Source organism: Mus pahari, chromosome 2 (genome assembly GCF_900095145.1).
Source record: "Mus pahari chromosome 2, PAHARI_EIJ_v1.1, whole genome shotgun sequence".
Classification (NCBI taxonomy): Eukaryota; Metazoa; Chordata; class Mammalia; order Rodentia; family Muridae; genus Mus; species Mus pahari.
Window position 1 is genome coordinate 9,651,714 of NC_034591.1, and position 20,762 is coordinate 9,672,475.

The 20,762-nt window shown below is 37.9% G+C and overlaps 1 protein-coding gene across 1 annotated transcript in view; it reads left to right on the top strand.

Moving 5' to 3' along the window:
- Nucleotides 1-20,762, top strand: part of Pclo (piccolo presynaptic cytomatrix protein) — a 317,165-nt gene that overhangs the window by 144,000 nt on the left and 152,403 nt on the right. The window contains exons 6-7 of the mRNA XM_021190148.2: nt 1-1,837; nt 2,194-4,211. The exon at nt 1-1,837 is cut by the window's left edge and continues 1 nt beyond it. Of these exons, the coding sequence (XP_021045807.1) occupies nt 1-1,837; nt 2,194-4,211 (3,855 nt within the window). The remainder of the gene's footprint in view (nt 1,838-2,193; nt 4,212-20,762) is intronic.

Consider the following 20,762-nt stretch of genomic DNA (forward strand, 5'->3'; position numbering starts at 1 on the left):
CCTCCTCCCCCACCCCCACCATTGCCTCCAGCAACTTCTCCTAAGCCACCCACTTATCCTAAAAGAAAGTTGGTAGCTGCAGCTCCAGTGGCTCCAACTACTATTGTTACAACCCATGTTGACGCTATTCCTACTGTAGAGGCCACAGCTGTCCGCAGGAGCAATGGTTTACCTGCAACGAAAATATGTGCTGCTGCACCTCCTCCTGTCCCTCCTAAGCCTTCTTCCATTCCAACTGGACTTGTATTTACACATAGGCCAGAGGCAAGCAAACCTCCAATTGCCCCCAAGCCAGCCATTCCTCAGATTCCAGTGACTACACAGAAAACAACAGATCCGTGCCCCAAACCAACAGGTCTGTCTTTAACATCAAGTATGTCCTTAAATTTAGTGACCTCAGCAGATTACAAACTGCCGTCCCCTACCTCTCCACTTTCCCCACACTCTAATAAATCCTCACCGAGATATTCTAAGTCTCTCATGGAGACTTATGTGGTTATTACATTGCCCTCTGAACCTGGGACTCCAACAGATTCTTCTGCTGCTCAAGCCATTACAAGTTGGCCCTTGGGATCACCCCCAAAAGATCTTGTTTCCCTTGAAACGGTATTTTCTGTAGTTCCTCCCGTGACAGCTACAGAAATTCCAAGTGCTTCACAGCCAACCCTATATACATCTGGAGTTTTGGGGACATTTTCTGCTACCCCTGCTGTAACAGCATCTCTGTTTCAAACAGTACCAACTTCACTTACACAGTTTCTTCCAACAGAAGCTTCAAAACCCGAAGTTTCTGCAGCGAGAAGTACAGTCCCAAGTGTTGCTCCCAGAAGTGTTTCCATCCCAATTCCTCCAGAACCTCTGGCTCTAGACAGGCATCAGTATAAAGAAAATGGAAAGTTGCCACTTATTGGAGATGCCATTGATTTGCGTACAATACCAAAAACAGAGGTTAAAGTAACTGAAAAATGTATGGATCTTTCTGCTTCTGCCATGGACGTGAAAAGGCAGACCACAGCGAATGAAGTTTACAGGCGACAAATGAGTGCTGTCCAACCTTCTATCATAAACCTCAGTGCTGCTTCCTCCTTAGTAACTCCAGTCACCATGGACTCTAAGACAGTGGCTGTTGTCACGTGCATGGATACTACAATTTACACAACAGGCACAGAAAGCCAAGCGGGTATAGAACATGCAGTAACATCACCACTTCAGCTTACTATATCGAAACATACTGAGTTACAATACAAGAAACCTAGTAGCCAGACTTTTCCTACAATTCGAGATGAAGCACCCATAAACTTATCACTAGGTCCTTCCACTCAGGCAGTGACATCGGCTGTCACAAAGCCTGTCACTGTACCTCCTGTTGGTGTAACAAATGGATGGACTGACAGCACCGTATCTCAGGGGATCCCTGATGGAGAAGTGGTAGATCTCAGCACATCAAAGTCTCATAGAACTGTTGTGACAATGGATGAATCGACTTCAAATGTTGTGACTAAAATCATAGAAGATGATGAAAAACCAGTTGATTTGACTGCAGGAAGACGAGCTGTGTGCTGTGACATGGTTTACAAGTTGCCTTTTGGACGGAGCTGCACAGCACAGCAGCCTGCAACTACCCTTCCTGAAGACCGTTTTGGTTACAGGGATGACCACTATCAATATGATAGATCAGGGCCATATGGTTACAGAGGGATTGGTGGAATGAAACCTTCTATGTCAGACACTAATTTAGCCGAAGCTGGACATTTTTTCTATAAAAGTAAGAATGCTTTTGATTATTCTGGAGGAACTGATGCAGCAGTAGATCTAACTTCAGGGAGAGTGTCTACAGGTCAGTATGATGTAGCCATAGACCCTGCCTTGAAATGTCATTATGGTGTTATGCAGCTCGTTTCAGGATGAAAAGTATCCCTGCTCCAGTTTTTGTTTACATTTTTGCTTTCTTTGGATGGTTTGGCCATATATTTTAAAGTACATGTGCATTTTTGTTTCTCCGTGGTTCTTGCTGTTGTTGTTGCCTGCATGTGCCTGCATGTTCAACATTGCTTTTCTTCCGCATCTAATTAGGTTAACCTGTGGATTTGCATGCAGTCCCATTCATTTCGCTCATCAGGATAAAAGGGCTTTCACACCCAAACAGCACCATTCATTCTGAGAACTGGACTATAACTCTACCCTGTATTTCAGGTGAGGTAATGGATTATTCAAGCAAGACTACAGGTCCATACCCAGAAACACGCCAAGTCATTTCGGGAGTTGGGATTAGTACCCCACAGTATTCCACAGCAAGAATGACTCCACCTCCTGGACCACAGTATGGTGTGGGAAGTGTTTTAAGATCATCTAATGGTGTTGTCTATTCTTCAGTAGCAACTCCAATCCCCTCCACATTTGCTATCACCACTCAACCTGGCTCCATTTTCAGCACCACGGTCAGAGATTTATCTGGCATTCATACAACAGATGCAGTAACTTCATTATCAGCCCTGCATCAAAGCCAGCCAATGCCTAGATCGTATTTCATAACAACAGGTGCATCAGAAACAGACATCTCAGTAACCAGTATTGACATCAATGCCAGCCTGCAAACTATTACTATGGAAACTCTTCCTGCTGAGACAATGGACTCTGTTCCTACCTTAACCACAGCCTCTGAGGTGTTTTCTGAGGTGGTTGGAGAGGAAAGCACTCTTTTGATTGTCCCTGATGAAGACAAACAACAACAGCAACTTGACTTGGAGCGAGAGCTCCTGGAACTGGAGAAAATTAAGCAACAACGCTTTGCTGAGGAACTGGAGTGGGAACGTCAGGAGATTCAGAGGTTCCGAGAACAAGAAAAGATCATGGTTCAAAAGAAGCTGGAAGAGCTGCAGTCTATGAAGCAGCACCTTCTCTATCAACAAGAGGAAGAGCGGCAGGCCCAATTCATGATGAGACAGGAGACGCTAGCTCAGCAACAGTTACAGCTTGAGCAGATCCAGCAGCTGCAACAACAGCTCCACCAGCAGCTTGAGGAACAAAAACTTCGCCAGATCTACCAGTATAACTATGACCCCTCTGGGACCGCTTCTCCACAAACCACCACTGAGCAGGCAATTTTGGAGGGTCAGTATGCTGCTACAGAGGGCAGTCAGTTTTGGGCCACTGAAGATGCCACCACAACAGCGTCTACTGTGGTAGCCATTGAAATACCACAGAGCCAAGGATGGTACACGGTTCAGTCTGATGGTGTGACTCAGTACATCGCCCCACCTGGCATCTTAAGCACTGTTTCGGAGATACCTCTGACAGATGTTGTTGTAAAGGAGGAGAAACAACCCAAAAAGAGAAGTTCTGGAGCTAAAGTTAGGGGGCAGTATGAGGAGATGGGGGAAAGCATGGCAGATGATCCACGGAATTTAAAAAAGATAGTGGACAGTGGTGTGCAAACTGACGATGAAGAAACTGCTGATCGGACTTATGCAAGTAGGAGAAGAAGAACTAAAAAGAGCGTTGATACCAGTGTCCAAACTGATGACGAAGACCAGGATGAGTGGGATATGCCTTCTAGGTCCAGGAGAAAAGCGCGAACAGGGAAATACGGAGATAGCACGGCAGAGGGCGACAAGACCAAACCCCCTTCCAAAGTCTCCAGTGTAGCAGTTCAAACAGTCGCAGAGATATCTGTGCAAACTGAGCCAGTGGGAACCATAAGAACACCTTCCATACGAGCACGGGTGGATGCCAAGGTAGAAATAATTAAACACATTTCAGCGCCTGAAAAGACTTACAAAGGGGGCAGTTTAGGATGCCAAACAGAAACAGATTCAGACACACAGAGCCCTCCATATATGGGTGCCACATCTCCACCCAAAGACAAGAAACGCCCAACACCTTTAGAGATTGGTTACTCTTCTTCTCACCTTCGGGCAGACCCCACAGTCCAGCTGGCTCCTTCCCCACCCAAATCTCCAAAAGTCCTTTACTCACCCATCTCACCACTTTCCCCAGGCAACGCCTTAGAACCAGCCTTTGTACCTTATGAAAAACCCCTCCCTGATGACATAAGTCCACAGAAAGTACTCCATCCAGATATGGCTAAAGTTCCCCCGGCAAGTCCTAAGACAGCCAAGATGATGCAGCGTTCAATGTCTGACCCCAAGCCTCTGAGTCCAACAGCAGACGAAAGTTCCAGGGCTCCTTTTCAGTATTCCGAGGGCTTCACGGTAAGAGGGATTCTATTCAGTTAGAAGACAATGGATGAGTTGATGTTAATCATGTGTTTGCAGATTTAGAAGGTAACAATACTATCGTGTAGAAAGGGAGATGCTAAAACTGAGGGGAGACTGTGTCATTATAAATGAGTCAGGGGATGCGGGGAAGTGGTGGGAGAAAGAAAGACTACACTCACATAAAAGGTGCATGTAGGACAAACTGAGGACAAAGTTTGTTGTTTTATGAAGTCTGAGACAAAAGTTCTGCTTTAATATCAAAGTATCTGAATTATAGACTTCTTGCAGTGTATTTTACTAACACTCCTTTTACCCATGTGATGGGATAAACATTGACTATAAACAAACAAGGCTAGGGATGAAGGATGATCGTGCATTTAGATCAGGGGTACTAAATCTCATTATTAGAGTGTTGTTCAAATGCATGTGAACACTTTCTTCTAGCCAGGATAGTTACTGTAAAAGCTTAACGTAAATTCATTGACCAGGATGGGGGCAGATGGACATATAATACATTAGGCCCAGTTCACCTATGCTTATTTTATTTGTGACAATTTTCTTAAACTAACCTCAAATTAGCCTCACGGCTAGGGTTTGTAGAAGTATAAATAAATTTTGTTTTAATAGCAGAGGTTATTTTATGGAGCATACTTTTGCTTCAAGGGAAGAAATAGATATGTTAGGCATGTAAATATCCAAAAATGTGAATAAGAAATGTTGATCATAACAGCAGGTAGATTGTAATTAATAAAACCAATTATTTATGGTTTAAGTATGAGTTCAGTTTGGAAAAAAAAAATTCTTTCCAAATCAAAGGTTTCTCTAGTGCAGTAGTTTTATATCTGAAGCTTCTAAGTGCAAGCTGCTATTTCCACTGATCTCGTTTTAAACAGTGGCCATAGTCTATAATATAATATAATATAATATAATATGTTTGTAGTTATATAGCTATGATGTATGTTGTAGTATATAGCTATGATGTTTATAATCGTATTTGTTAAAATTTCACATCTAAATTTTCCAGATTTGTGGTAGATATTTATCATCTTCTATATTTCCTTCTTTCTTTTTTCTGAACTAATTGTTTATTTATTCACTTTACAGCCTGGTTGAAGGCCCCTCCCTCCTTTCCTCCCAGTCTCACCCTTACACCCACTCCCACAATTTTCCCCTCCCCTTCTTCTCAGAGAAAGGGAGGCCTACCATGGGTCCACGCCCACCTGGTGTATCAAGTCAGAGCAGGACTAAGCACATCCTCTCCCACTGAGGCCAGATGAGGCAGCATAGCGATGGGAAAGGGACCCGACGGCCCACAGCAGCGTCAGAGACAGCCCCCACTCTGCTTGTTAGAAACCCTCATGAAAACAAGCTGCACATCTGCTGCATATGTGTAAGAGGCCTAGTTCCAGCCTAGGCATACTCTTTGGTAGGTGGTTCAGCCAACATGAGCCCCCATGGGCCAAGGTTAATTACACTGTAGTTTTTCTCGTGGTATCCTCGACTACTCCAGCTCTCTCATTCCTTCTCCCCACTCTTCCACAAATCTCCCCCAGCTCCACCCCTTATTTGGCTGTGGTTTTCTGCATCTGTTTCTCTCTGGATGGACGGAGCCTCTCAGAAGATAGCTATGCTAGGCTCCTGTGTGCTGTCTGCTATTAATTCCTAGTGTCAGGGGTTGTCTCTCTCCCATGGACTGGGTCTCAAACTGGGCCAGTCATTGGTTGGCCCTCACTTTATTCTCTTTCCCAACTTTATCCTTATGCTTCTTGTAGGCATGACACATGTTGGGTCAAAGGTTTTGTGGCTGGGTTTGTGGTCTTATCCCTTCACTGGGAGTCCTACCTGGCTACAGGAAGTGGCCACTTTGGGCTTCTTAACGCACCCCCACTGCTAAGAGTCTCAGATAAACTAACCCTCATAGATGCCCTGGAGCCTCAACACACCTCTCTGTCACATCCTACAAATGTCCCCCTCCAACGATTTAGATTCAGTCACCTAGCATTCCCTCCCCAGCTCTCCCTACACCTGATGACCCCATTCCTCTCCCGATCACTTTTCCCACCCAGCTCCCTTCCTTTTTCTACCCCTGGTAACTATTTTATGTCCCCTTCTGAGTGAGATTTAAGAATCCTCCCTTGAGTACTCCTTGTTACTTAGCTTATTGAGTCAGTGGGGTGTATCATGGGTATCCTGTACTTTATGGCTAATATCCACTTACCAATGAGCACATACCATGTATGTCCTTTGGGACCGGTTTATCTCACTCAGGATGATATTCTCTAGTTCCATACATTTGCCTAAAAATCTCGTGATGTCCTTATTTTTAAATAGCTGAGTAGTAGTCCATTGTGTAAATGAATCACATTTTCATTATCCATATCTGTTGAGGGACATGCAGGTTGTTTCCAGTTTCTGGCTATTATGATTTTGGCTGCTATGGACACAATTGTAAAACTGTCCTTGTGGTATGGTGGCGCATCTTTCAGGTATATGACCAGGAGTAGTAGAGCTTGGTCCTGTGGTAGTACTATTCTTTTTTTTTTTTTTTTTTTTTTTTTTTGAGAAACCCCAAGATTGATTTCCAGAGTAGTTGTACTTGTTTGCACTCCCACCAAAGGAGGAGTGTTCCCCATATCCCACATCCTTGCCGGTAGGTGCTGCCACTTGAGGCTTTTGGTCTTAGCCATTCCAACAGGTGTAAATGGAATCTCAGAGTCATTTTGATTTGCATTTCCCTAATGACTAAGGACGTTGAACTTTAGAGACCCATCTGCTAAGAACCCTGTTTAGCTCTGTGGACCATTTTTAATTGGGTTATTTGGTTTGTTGGTGTTTAATTTCCTGAGTCCTTTGTATATTTTGTATATCAGATGTAGGGTTGGAGAAGATATTTTCTCATTCTGTAGGCTGCCATGGTGTACCATTGATGTTGTCCTTTGCTTTACAGAAGCTTTTCACTTTCATGAGGACCCATTTATTATTAATTTTTGCTCTTAATGCCTGAGCTGTTGGTGTTCTATTCAGGAAGTTGACTCCTGTACCAGTGCATTCAAGTCTATTTCCCACTTTCTTCTCAGATTTAGTGCATTAAGTTTTATCTTGTTGTCTTTGATCCATTTGGACTTGAGTTTTGTGCAGGGTGACTATTTGCAAATATGGACTATTTGCATTTTTTTACATGCAGACATCCAGTTAGACCAGCATTTGTTTAAGATGCTTTCTTTTTTCCACTGTATGGTTTTGGTTTCTATGTCAAAAATCAAGTGTCTGTAGGTGTGTTGGTCTACTATTGGGTCTTAAACTTGATTCCTTCCATTGATTAATGTTTGTTTTTACAACAACACCATAAAGTTTTTATAAATATTGCTCTGCAGTACAGCTGGAAATCAGGAATGGTGATACCTTGAGAATTTCTTTTATTATCCATCATCATTTTTATCTAAGCTTTTTTTTTTTCCATATGAAGATGAGAATTGTTCTTTCAAGGTCTATAAAGAATTGCATTCCAATATTTATGGGAATTGTACTAAATCTCTAGATTGTTTTTGATAATGAGGCCATTTTTGCTATGTTAATCCTAGTGATTCATGGACATGGAAGATCTTTCATTCCTCTGATACCTTTTTCAATTTCTTACTTTAGAGACTTGTAGTTCTTGTCATACAGGTCTTTCACTTGGTTAGAGTTACCAAAGCTATGGAAAATGGTGTTGCATCTTTGATTTTGTTCTCAGACTGTTTATTATTTGTATAAAGGAAGGTTACTAATTTCTTTGAGTTAATTTTGTATCCAACAACGTTGCTGAATGTATAAGAATTCTCTGGTAGAATTTTGGGGATCATCATATCATCTGTGAAGAGTGATACTTTGACTTTTTCTTTTCCAATATATATCCCCTTGATCTCCTTTTATTGTCTTATTGTTCTAGTTTGATCTTTGAATACTCTATTTTTTAAAAAAAAATTATCTATAATCTTTTTTACAATCCAATCGTTATCCCCCTCCTGGTCTGCCCTCTAACAGGTTCTCATCACATTCCTCAGGTTCTCATCACATTCCTCCTCCTCCCCCACCCCAACCCCTGTCTCCATGAGAATGTCCCCATCCCCTAAGCCTCTCACTCCACCCCACCCTACCACACCCCTCCCCACCCCTGACAGACCTCCTCCTCACTTCAAGTCTCCTGAGGGTTAGGCTCATCTTCTCTCACTGGGAGTAGAAAACCTTCTCTTGTCCCTGATTTTAGTGGAATTGCTTAATTTTCTCTCCATTTGATTTGATGTTGGCTATTGGCTTGCTGTATATTGCCTTTATTGTGTTTAGGTATGTGCCTTGTATTTCTGATCACTCCAAGACTTTTAACATGAACAGCTGTTGTATTTTGTGAAAGGCCTTTTCAGCATGTTATGAGATGACCATGTTCTTTTTTTTTTTTCTTTCAGTTTGTTTATATGGTGGATTACATTGATGTACTTTTGTATATTGATCCATCTCTGCACCCCTGGGATAAAGCCTGCTTGATCCTGGTATATGATGTTTTTGATGTGGTCTTGGAATCAGTTTGCTAGTATTTTTTGAATGTTTTTGCATCAACGTTCATAAAGGAAATTGGTCTGAAATTTTGTTTCTTTTTGAGTCTTTGCGTGGTTTGGTTATCAGGTGACTCTGACCTCATAGAATGAGTTTAATAATGTTCCTTCAATTTCTATTTTGTGAAATAGTTTGAGGAGGATTTATATTAGCTCTTCTTTGAAAGTCTGGTAGAATTCTCAGTGAGAAGTGGCTGGCCTTGAGCTTTTTTGGTTGGGAGACTTTTTAATGACTGCTCCTGTCTCCTCAGGAGTTATAGGACCCTTTAAGTTGTTTACTTGAACTTGATTTAACTTTGGTAAGTGATATCTATCAAGAAAACCATCTATTTCTTCAAGTTTTTCCAGTTTTGTGGAGTACAGGGTTTTGAAATAAGGCTTAATGATTCTTGAAATGTCCTTGTAGTATGTTATATCTCCTATTTCATTTTTGAGTTTGTTTATTTGGATATTGTCTCTCTGTTTTTTGGTTAGGTTGGCTAAGGGGTTGTCTAGTTAATTTTCTCAGGGAACTAGCTCTTGGTTTCCTTGATTCTTGTATTGTTTTCTTTGTTTCTAATTGATTGATTTCAGCCCTTATTTTGAATATTTCCCTTATTCTACTCCTCTTTCCTGGGTTTGCTTTGATCCTAAACTATGGTCAATATGATGCTCCATTGGAGAACACTAATTAATTGTTCCTTCGAAAACAGTTGTCAGTTGGAGATAGTTTCTTGGTTAGGGATTTCATGTTCACTTCCACTCTCAGCATTGTGAACCCACCTGATTTAGACTTCCGCAGTCCCTGTGTCTGTTGTCACAATCTCTTCGAGTTCATATGTGCATTAATCCTGTTGTGTCTGAATGTCACCATTTGCTTGGTGTCTTCCATCCCCTCTGGATCTTACAATATTTCAGCCTCTCTTCTACAGAGTTCCCAGTGTCCCGAGAAGAGACATTTGATAGAGATATTTCATTTAGGACTAAGTTTTCCGAAGTCTCTTATTTTGTATAGTTTTGTGTCTCTGTATTCATTCCTGTCTATTGTAGGAGGAAGTTTCTCTGATGTACTGAATGAGACACTGATCTATAGATTTGGGAAAATGCTATAGGAGTCACATTATTGCTATATTATTTTAGTAAAGCAGTAGTATTTGGTTTAACCCTAGGTTCATGGCCTATCTGGTCTTAGGTTCTTTGCCGTCTGAGCAATGTCAGATATAGGTTCCATCTCATGGAGTGGACCTTAAATTCAATCAGATAGTTACTACCACAATATTCGTGCATCATGCAGTGAATAATGCAGGCAGGTCATCATTGTATACCTCAGGGTTTTTAGCTGGGCTGGTGATTACCTTTCTCCTCTGAAGTATGAAAAGAACCTTCAGTAGTATGAATAATTGTCTGGCTCTAGGTGGACACCAGGTTCACTTCTCTGTGATCGATGAGATATATAAATATTGTCTTCATCAAAAGGACCTTCTCACCACTTTGTAGTGAGCACACAATAGTCTTGGCAATAGCCTAAAGAGTTTAGGGGTTTCAATTGAAGCTCCTTTTGCCAACAATCCAATTAAATGAAACCCATTTTGTATACTGGAAATTTAGGTTGGTGGCAGTGGTTGTCTAATTGCAGCCTTGTCTCTCCCCTCATTTGATTCCTCCATTTAGATTTTATGTTTATATTTTAAGAAGATTCTACTGTATGTAGGTTTCAATATGTCCCCTCAACAATGGTCCTTAGTGTTAGTTTCCCTTGTCCATATTCCCTCCCTGTCTTAGCTACTCTTCTGTTGGTATGAAGAGACACCATGGTGAAGGCCACCTTTACAAAAGGAAGTATTTAGTTAGAGGAATGCTTACAGCTTTAGAGGGTTAGTCCATGACAGTTTTAACAAGAAGCAGATATGCATGGAACTGTAGTAGTAGCAGAGAGTTTTAAATCCTGAGCCAAGTGTATCAAGCAGAGAGAAAGAGACACTGGCCCAGAAATGTCAAGTAAAATGCCAAAATTCCACAGCCCAGGGACATACTTCCTCCAACAAGGCCACTCATCCATTCCAACAAAGCCATACCTTCTAGTACTTCCCAAACAGTTCTACTAATTTGCTTATATACACTTTCTATCTTAAGTCTCACTTCCACCACTAAATTTATAAATGATATATATAAAATATTATTATCATCTAGTAAAATATACATAATAATATGAAATAATATCCTTATTATCTAGTAGACTATACATAATGCATATTAAATATCTTTAGTAGAATATAAGCTCAGATTTTATTTTATTTTTTAAACTGTACCATGAAGCTCATTTTTATTGTTACATTTCCCTTCATAACAAATTACAAATTTGCATTTAATAAAGGAAGTCTGATTATTCATAGGCTAGCATAGTCAAGATTACAAAAAACATGATGTTTATTTCTTCTGAAAGATATCTGAGGTATAGCAATATCATTTAGCATCATTTAACTTATTTAACAATATTTATCCGAGATCGTTCAACGTCTTCTATTCCTATTATTCTTAGATTTGATCTTTTCATTGTGTTTTGCATTCCCTGAATATTTTCTGTTAGGAACTTTTTATACTTTGTGTTTTCATTGATCAATATGTCAAGTTTTCTATGGTACCTTTTATGCCTGAAATTCTCTCTTCTCTCTCCTGTATCTCAGATTTTATTTGTGGGTAAGGATTTTGTTAACTGGATTCGCAACATTATATAATGCACAACAAAATAGTTGACAAAAAATGTTTACTGGATGTCTTAGTCAGGGTTTCTATTCCTGCACAAACATCATGACCAAGAAGCAAGTTGGGGAGGAAAGGGTTTATTCAGCTTACATTTCCATACTGCTGTTGATCACCAAAGGATGCAGGACTGGAACTCAAGCAGGTCAGAAAGCAGGAGCTGATGCAGAAGCCATGGAGGGATGTTCTTTACTGGCTTGCTCAGTCCACTCTCTTATAGAACCCAAGACTACCAGCCCAGAGATGGCACCACCCACAAGGGGCCCTCCCCCCTTGATCACTAATTGAGAAAATGCCTTACAGCTGGATCTCATGGAGGCATTTCCCCAACTGAAGCTCCTTTCTCTGTGATAACTACAGCTGTTTCATGTTGACACAAAGCTATCCAGTACACTGGATTTCATTGTTATCAAACTATTTCTGTTCTTCCCAGACTGGAGGGCTTCACACATTTTTAGCTAACACTAAAACAAAAAGGGAAAGTTAAGCCTGAAATAAATACTATTCACCCACTTGTGAAACTTATATAACTCAGTATTATATTATTCCATTCTGTTTTATCCTGTTTCATTTTTCTACCATCTGGATGTTTAACATTGAGGTTGTTCAGAATTTATTTTAATCTAGGGTTTTGTTTTTTTTTAATTTATTTGTGGAGTATCTATACCATCAGGTCCTGGAGGTTTTTGTAATTCAAAGGAAACAAACCCTGTTCCCTGTGTCCTTTCTCTTCTACAATGAGACTGATTTGCATCACTAGCCCAGGTTATTGCAATGTTAATTCAGCATGTCAAGAGAGCAGATGACATAAGTACTGCAAGGAAGCAATGTAAATTCTAAGAATTTCCCTCTGGCTAGAAAGATTTGAGTTCATTCAAAGATTCATATGTCTTGAACAATAGCAAATCTTTCATGATTTCTTCATTAAAAGATGATATGTTTCAGAAAAAAAAAAATCCTGGTCATTGCTCAATAATGTATAACACATTTTACTCAAAAAAAGGAATAAAAAGAAGGAAAGAAAGAAAGAAAAAGAGAAAGAAAGAAAGAAAGAACAAAGAAAGAAAGAAAGAAAGAAAGAAAAAAGTCTATTGTTGACTCTCTCTCCATGGCCATAGATCCACAAAGGGTTAAACTATTTGCTCCTAATCCCAGTCTTTACAGAAAAATCTATGTTAAAATGATTTTTTGTAGAAATTAAGCCAGGATCCTTTAGAAAAGCAGTTGTGATTCATGAGATGGATGTTACAAAAATAGATTTTTGCTTCAATGATTGCTGTTTTATATGTATTTTTAAAACTTTGTAACCCTTCAGTGTCTATTCTAAGAATAATTTCCATAGCCAAAAATTGAGAAAATTTAATATTATATTATTAATATTATTTTTTTGCATACTCCAAATAAAGATTAATAAGTAATGGCTAAATGGGACTTGAAGAAGAATTTTTAATATGAGTTACTTTCCAGTACCTTTTAAGAAAATGCAAGATAAAAATCTGTCTATTGAAATTGATTTTAATGAAATCATGCTTTACAGTGATATGTAAAAAATTTATTCACATTCTAAAGATGGGAGTGTAGGTACTATGATTATCTTTTCTAGATCTGATCTTTTCTTGTTTCTAATGTTGTTCACATATTTGCTGGGATTAAATCTTATGTTGTGAAATCTAACTGTTAAAATTAAAATAGGTAGCAATACACTAGTGCTTTTCAAAATATAGCCATAAAATAATAGCCATTAGCTATTAGCAAAGTATCAACTCTTATGAAAAAAATCAACTAAGGCAACTGAACACATCAACATAAATGTCAGTTTTATTGTTTTCTCAGGAATGACGCAATTTATTATGATGAATATCTAAGAGTTAATATAAAGTAAATCTCATAATACTGAAGGAAAGTTCATTTTTTATTCTATTCCAGAAATCCATATTTCAAAATATAAAAATTAGCATGCTTCTAAGAACAGACTATTAATTCCTATTAATCAGTGAAAGACCCATGCAAAAATTTAATAGCAGATATTTGACATGCCAGTTTAACAAACTTGAAGGACTCTTTCTCAACTGAGATCTCAACTTGATTCATGTAATTTACCAATGTACAGCATTATTTTATATTAATTAGCTTCCTCAGTATTTCATAATATGATTTTATTAACAACTCATGATATTTTCTATTTAAACAGTTATGAGGCTGTAACCATGTAATAAAGCTACATGCACACATACACATCATACACATACAAATACATATACACATTCTCCCAAATACACTTCCTCCAAAACTCACTCACATACTCAAAACATGTATATATATTTATATTTCTAAAATTATTCCTGATTATTAGGACTTAATTATATACAGCATTAGCTATTATTAAGAAAAATTAAACAGCAACTAGAATATAATACAAAGATTTGGGGGAAAATTGAGAATCTGTTTCAAGCTATAAGTTATAGTTAACCAAGAATGTTTCCCACTAATGATATTTCTTTGCCATATTCTATATCACAATGCACAGTTATGTCAGGTTGTAGCCAGTCTTAGCTACATGGTGGGTGGTATCTTTTTTCCTTTATATTTATTTCCATCTAATATCCTTTCTTTTTGCTTCCTCTTTGAGCATGACTACTAACAAACTGTAACCTCCCCCACACCCACCTCCATCGACCACCAACCACCAACCACACCTCTCAGGGTCCTAGCATTCATATACCATCTGAAAAGTTCACAGAATTCCAAATGTCACACAATCACAAAAACTATCTTCAACTAGCAAAATCATGCCTCTGCTAAAGCAGAAGGCGAATCATAGTCTGCTGCAGCAGACAGTTCCGAAGCTCCTCACATCCTTACCCCTGGGATTAAAACACAAAAAACCCCACATTATTATATTTCCATGTTTTTTAATGAAACCAAAATTCCAGAATTCTTACTATGTCAGGTATATATCGTTTTAGTATAAATACATATGGAAAATATTCATACATACACCTTTTATGACTCCATACAATGGTATAATGTTTTACATGCTGTTGCATACTTCAAATATGCAAAATCATTTCATTCCTATAGATGCTAAATTTATTTAGTACTTTCAAGGAGAATAATCTGAAATCCGGTGGATATCCTTTGAATCCTTATACATATCCATAATAAATGTTACTATGGGACAATCTTGTAAAAGTTTCTGCATGACAAGGATAGACATATCTCCACTGTTTAATTAGAAACTTGGACTAAATTCAGTCCCAATCAGAGGATTTATATGCTCTATGCAGAGAGACTACTTTGGTAGTTTTTCACTCTTTGAGTCTTGCCCTGAAAACTCTGCTTAACGTGCTAATTAAGAGTGTGAAGTTGTTAACATTTCCTAAATAACTCAGTGTGACAGTTGACTTTTTCTTTGCCCCTGAAAAAGTGTGCAGGAGTTGCTTCAGTGTGACATAGACATAAGGGCCCAATGTCCATACAAAACTCATCCCAAGACTATATTCAAGAAAGTTGTCTTTATTAAAAATTAAAGCAGTTTTTCATTCATGGAAGGAATCACTTGTCTATAAATACTCAGAGAAATGCACAATAGTGTTATATTTCATGGATTGTCTATTGAAAAATCCTTGACATGCTTATTTCTACTTCTGCATAGAATTGGGAATTGAAAACAAGTTCAATAACTTAAATTAACAGAAAAAAATACAACTTGATCTTTTAGAGAAATCTATAGGATGCTTCTTGACACTAACCAAATTTAATCCCTAGTCAATTGTAAATTTTACTGTCTCATAAAGAATCAAATGATCAAAGAACATATGAAATATGGTCTACCAACAAGGATTTTACAGCACGATTTAAGTTTTATAGGCATTACTTTAGAGGCATATTTCAAGTTTATGAAGAAGAGTTATTTCATCGATTACAAACATAAATAGATAAAAACTATCTCTTGGAGCAGTGAGATGGCTCATGGAATAAGGTGCACACATACATAATAGAAAAAAAAGGCAAGTTCCCACTCATTGTCATTTGGCCTCCACATGTCCACTGTGGCATGCATGTGTCCATACATATTCCCATACCAAAAAATGAATTAACAGACACACAAGCAAATAAAAACCCATCTCACATTTATTTTAATGTGTTTCATGGTTATGTGCTAGGAAAAGGAATGATCAGTGTAAGATAAAGAAACCAAATGACAGAGATCCCTATGGCTTTGAAGTTAGCTACTATAACAATTTGAACACAGAATGTCTTTCTTACTCCTGTGTAATTCAGGGTCACTTTTACAATTCTCATCACAGTCCTCAAAACTTTTGATATTCAGTGACTACCTAGGTCTTCATATTACTAATGATTTGATGCGTGGGAGAATTTATACAGCAGCCACACAGATCTAATACTTCATGTTCAGAAAGAACATCAGGAAAGAATTACAGTTTATTGTCTATAAAATAGAGATAGAGTTAATTATATTCAGATGAAACTGACAGTGAGTTCATAGCTGGGGAAAGCTGGATTCGCTGCAGCTGTTCTCTATGGAGAAATGAATTGTTTTTAAGCTCACTAAATAACTGGTACACTATGCTGCAGCTAACACCCCTGACTATAGAAGAATGCTCCCTAGAAAAAAAGCAGATGTTTTTCAATTTTCATATTTGCATTTATGTCCTCATACAAGTCATCATTTTATTTTTTAGAATATTAGTTTTATAGCCTCTTCAGATTTCCCACACAGAAGATTTAGCCCATTTTCCAATAAATGAATATAATCAGGTAATATCTTTTTTATCTCAAAGAAAGTAACATTATATACCAGTAAATCATATTTAGTATCTCTAGGTGTGCAGCGCCTTGCAAATATTAAACTGGTTAGAAATGAGAAAAGAATAACTGTCTACAAATTAAAGAGGGAAGTATTTAATTTGGCTCCCATTTCCACAATTTAGTCAGTCCATGTGATTGGTCTGGACTTCACTATCTATGATATACTGATCTCACACTCCTGGGAATCTTACCACCTCGGCCTCTCGGGGTGCTAGGGTCTCAGGATAATTGTAGTGTTAAAAGGAAATTAATTCTTTCTCTACAGTTCCTTGATACATTACTCTATTCCAAATCTTTATAGGAGTATACAGAGAGCAACTCTTGTTTTTGTGTGGTGTAAATGTTACCTCATGGTGCTTTATGTAGCTTCCAAAGCTTTAAAACTCCATATGTTGAAAACATCCATATCCCAAATACATGTATCTTATGAGCAAAAACTGAGCTTGGGTGGACTCCTCTATCCAGTAAGATCCTGTAGCCATGCAACTAGAATGGGAGGGAGTGCTTCCTTGTTCCCAACTCATAGAACAAAGCCCTTCCATTCCAGCAGATTCCCATTGATACTGTGATATATTCTTCAATGAAAAATGCTGGACAATGTAACTAAAGTACATTCTGAGTGGCTTTGTTTAATTACATGCAGATGAGACAATGTGAGCCCTAAATAGAACTGAAGTAGAACCTGCTGTTGGCTATATTTGTAAAACTTATTTTTAAAAAAAGGGGAAGAATTGTGGATTTTGCACTCATTTGCCATTGATTATGTAAAATATGCAGTGGAAAGCTATGGCTAAAGCTAGATAAATCTGCGGAAGCATATCAAGCATCATTGCTCATAGGAGAAACATTTCTATCCTTAGCACTGGAAGTACCTTAAATAGTTAAGAGAGTTGATTCAGCCTAGATATAGGGTTTTATATTCTATTATACAAATAATTAAGCATATTTTAACTTCTGATACAGATGATTATTTTACATACAAAATAGATTTACATATGGGGTATATTTTTAAAAATTTCAGTGCTGGGAATCAAGACCAGAGCCTAGATAGATAATATACATACTGCAAATGACATTTTGATTTTAGTTTTCTGAAACAGAAATATGAAGATCAGTGACTTCGACTGAGGACATAGTAATCATATCTTAAAAATGTAGTTACAGACTAGTATAATACCAAAGCAAGGTAGGTAGGCTTTATTAAGGATTGTTTCAAAAAATTCTGACTAGTTCAATAAATAGAAGAATAAAGATCCTTGTTAGGTGAATGTAATGATCATAAAGCATTTTATTGCTAATAGAAATCTTAATCTTACATTAAAATGAACCTTTGCATTAATATCCACTGAACTATAAAGCAATATGCAGTGATGAAAAAAGATGCACACATAAAGTTATAAGCTACTCTAAAGGGAAGTGCCATACAAGTATCCAAGGGCCAAGATGGAACATGGCCTGCCCCACATATCTTTGTGACAGTTTTAGATCACAAACTCTTCCACAGCAAGTAACAGACATATTGATTGTTGTGACAATGATTTGTTTTTCTTTATATGTTTTCTAAATGGACTCCATATAGAAGATAGCACATGCCTTAAATACATAGCTTTCCAAAGTTTAATTACATGAATTTTAATTCTCATGCTGTTTTGTGTTGATATTTATCTTTAAATCCTGTTTACTTATTTAACTCAAGAACTGCTTTTTATAATGTGCAGTTCATATCAAATTAACTACTTAAAAGCAAAGAATTGGGTTGTTTTAGTATATTTATAATACTGCACAGTCACTATATAGCTCCTCTATATTGTACTAAAACATTTCATCATATCAAAATAAATCCTGCACCTCTTCCAAGGTGACATTTTATTTCTGTCTCCCCTCTCCTTCTGTCAGCCACCAGTGTTTTATGTCTATGATGGTTCAGCTTCTCAGGGTATACACATAAATGAGATCATATAAGATGTGATCTTTTGTGACCTTTTGTGTCTAGCTACTTTCACCTTGAATACTATTTCCAAAACCATGCACATTTTAGTAATTATCAGTAGTGTGTTCCTTTGTACTCTTGAAATCCATTATACCATACAATCTCCAATTTGTTTATTTCTCCATCTGCTGATGGCATATTGGCAATTAACAATCATGCTGGTATGCATATGAACATTTATATATTTGTTAAAACCCTGGCTTTTATTCTTCAGATATTTAGTTAGGAGCACAAATGATAAACATTTTATTAATTCTACATTTAACTTTTTGAGAACTTATTAGACTCTCCCATAGCCCTTAAAAATTTTGGATTCCTATCAGCAATGTACAGTTATTACCATATATGTACCTGTTCTCCAATACTTATTCTCCTGAAATGAAAACACAGCCATTCTGCTGAGTTTAAAGGTTTCCACTAAAATCATGGTTTTGATTTGATTTTACCAGTAACTAATGATGTTGAACATTAGTTCAAATGTTTCTTGGCATTTGTATTCTTATTCTCATTTGGAGAAAAACTGGTCAGACTTTTGACCAGTTTTTAACTGGATCATGTAATGATAATAGTTTATAAAACCCATATTTTCATATTAATGGGTGAATGCAACTAATGTGATAGGTAGCTTGTAAAATTTTCAGTTATTTGTTAATTAAGGTGAACATGTTTAGATATTTTAAATAGGTACTGGGACAAAACTACCAAATAATCTCAGCAAATGATTTTATTTCTCTAAGTAGGATAAGCTGCCTCCACATAAAATACATGCTACTAAAGTTTCCCGGTCTGAACCAGAGCTGGTTCTCAAGTTTCTAAGGATGAGTTCACTCCCTTAAAAAGAACACACAGAAATCAAAGACCAATTAACATTCAGCTCAATTTGATAAAAATCCTGAAACCTTATGATTCTGATACGAACTTCTTGCGCAAAACATTCTGCGTTTGTGGTACTATACTGTGGAAGTGTTGTGGCATAATGTCAACTTTTAAAATACACCAGGGTTTCTGGTCATATAGGAGTGTTTACATGTCTATCAGGAATATCTTTAAAACTGGAGATAACCTTGGCTTTTACCAAAGGTCAAGAAGCTGTGAATTCAGCCATGTTCCCAAAGAGAGCTGCGATGAAGACTGGAACCTGGCTAAGAAATGGGAAGATGGCCTAAGACTTGCCTTTTCCCCCAGAGCAAGCTGTTTCCTTGTCCTTCTGAGAGCAGCCAAACCAAGGAGCATTTAAAATGTTTCTCTGAAAGTTCTAACTTTGAAAATAAAAGAATTCTAGGGTGATTGTAACAGAGAAACAAACTAAGGTTTCCACTAAAATCTTGACATATAGTAAGAATGATGATGCGTAGGATGCAGGGCAAAACACGTGTTTTCAGGCTTGTGCTTCTACCTGCTGGTCCATGTCCTTAGCCCCCAGACACTGACTATCGTGTCTAGTTTTTAAACAGTAATTCTTATAGAAAATTTTCACTTTGTTAAAATGCAGAGAAGCATCAAAAAGCCTAAGATGATCCACTTTCCCCAAACTATTCTGACATTATGTCCCAACTACTTCTTTTTTTAAAATTATTTTATTAGATATTTTCTTCATTTACATTTCAAATGCTATCCTGAATGATCCCTATACCCTCCCTCCCACCCTGCTCCCCTGCCCACTCACTCCCACTCCTTGGCCCTGGCGTTCCCCTGTATGGGGCATATAAAGTTTACAAGACCAAGGGGCCTCTCTTCCCAACAATGGCTGACTAAGCCATCTTCTGCTATATATGCAGCTAGACACGAGCTCTGGGGGTACTGGTTAGTTCATATTGTTGTTCCACCTATAGGGTTGCAGACCCCTTCACTTTCTTGGGTAACTTCTCTAGCTCCTCCATTGGGGTCTTTGTGTTCTATCCTATAGATGACTGTGGGCATCCACTTCTTTATTTGCCAGGCACTGGCCTAGTCTCACAAGAGATAGCTTTATCAGTTTCCTTTCAGCAAGTTCTTGCTGGAATATGCAATAGAGTCTGCATTTGGTGGCTGATTATAGGATGGACCCCCGGGTGGGGCAGTCTCTGTGTTGTCCATCCTTTCGTCTTAGCTCCAAACTTTGTCTCTGCAACTTCTTTCATGTCTGTTTTATTCCCTATTTTGCAGAGGAATGAAGTATCCACGTGTTGGTCTTCCTTATTCTTGATTTTCCTGTGTTTTCTTTTATCTTGGGTATTCTAGGTTACTGGGCTAATATCCACTTATCAGTGAGTCCGGAGTTCTTTTGTGATTGGGTTACCTCACTCAGGATGATATCCTCCAGATACATCCATTTGCCTAAGAGTTTCATAAATTTATTGTTTTTAATAGCTGAGTAGTACTCAATTGTGTAAATGTACCACATTTTCTGTATCC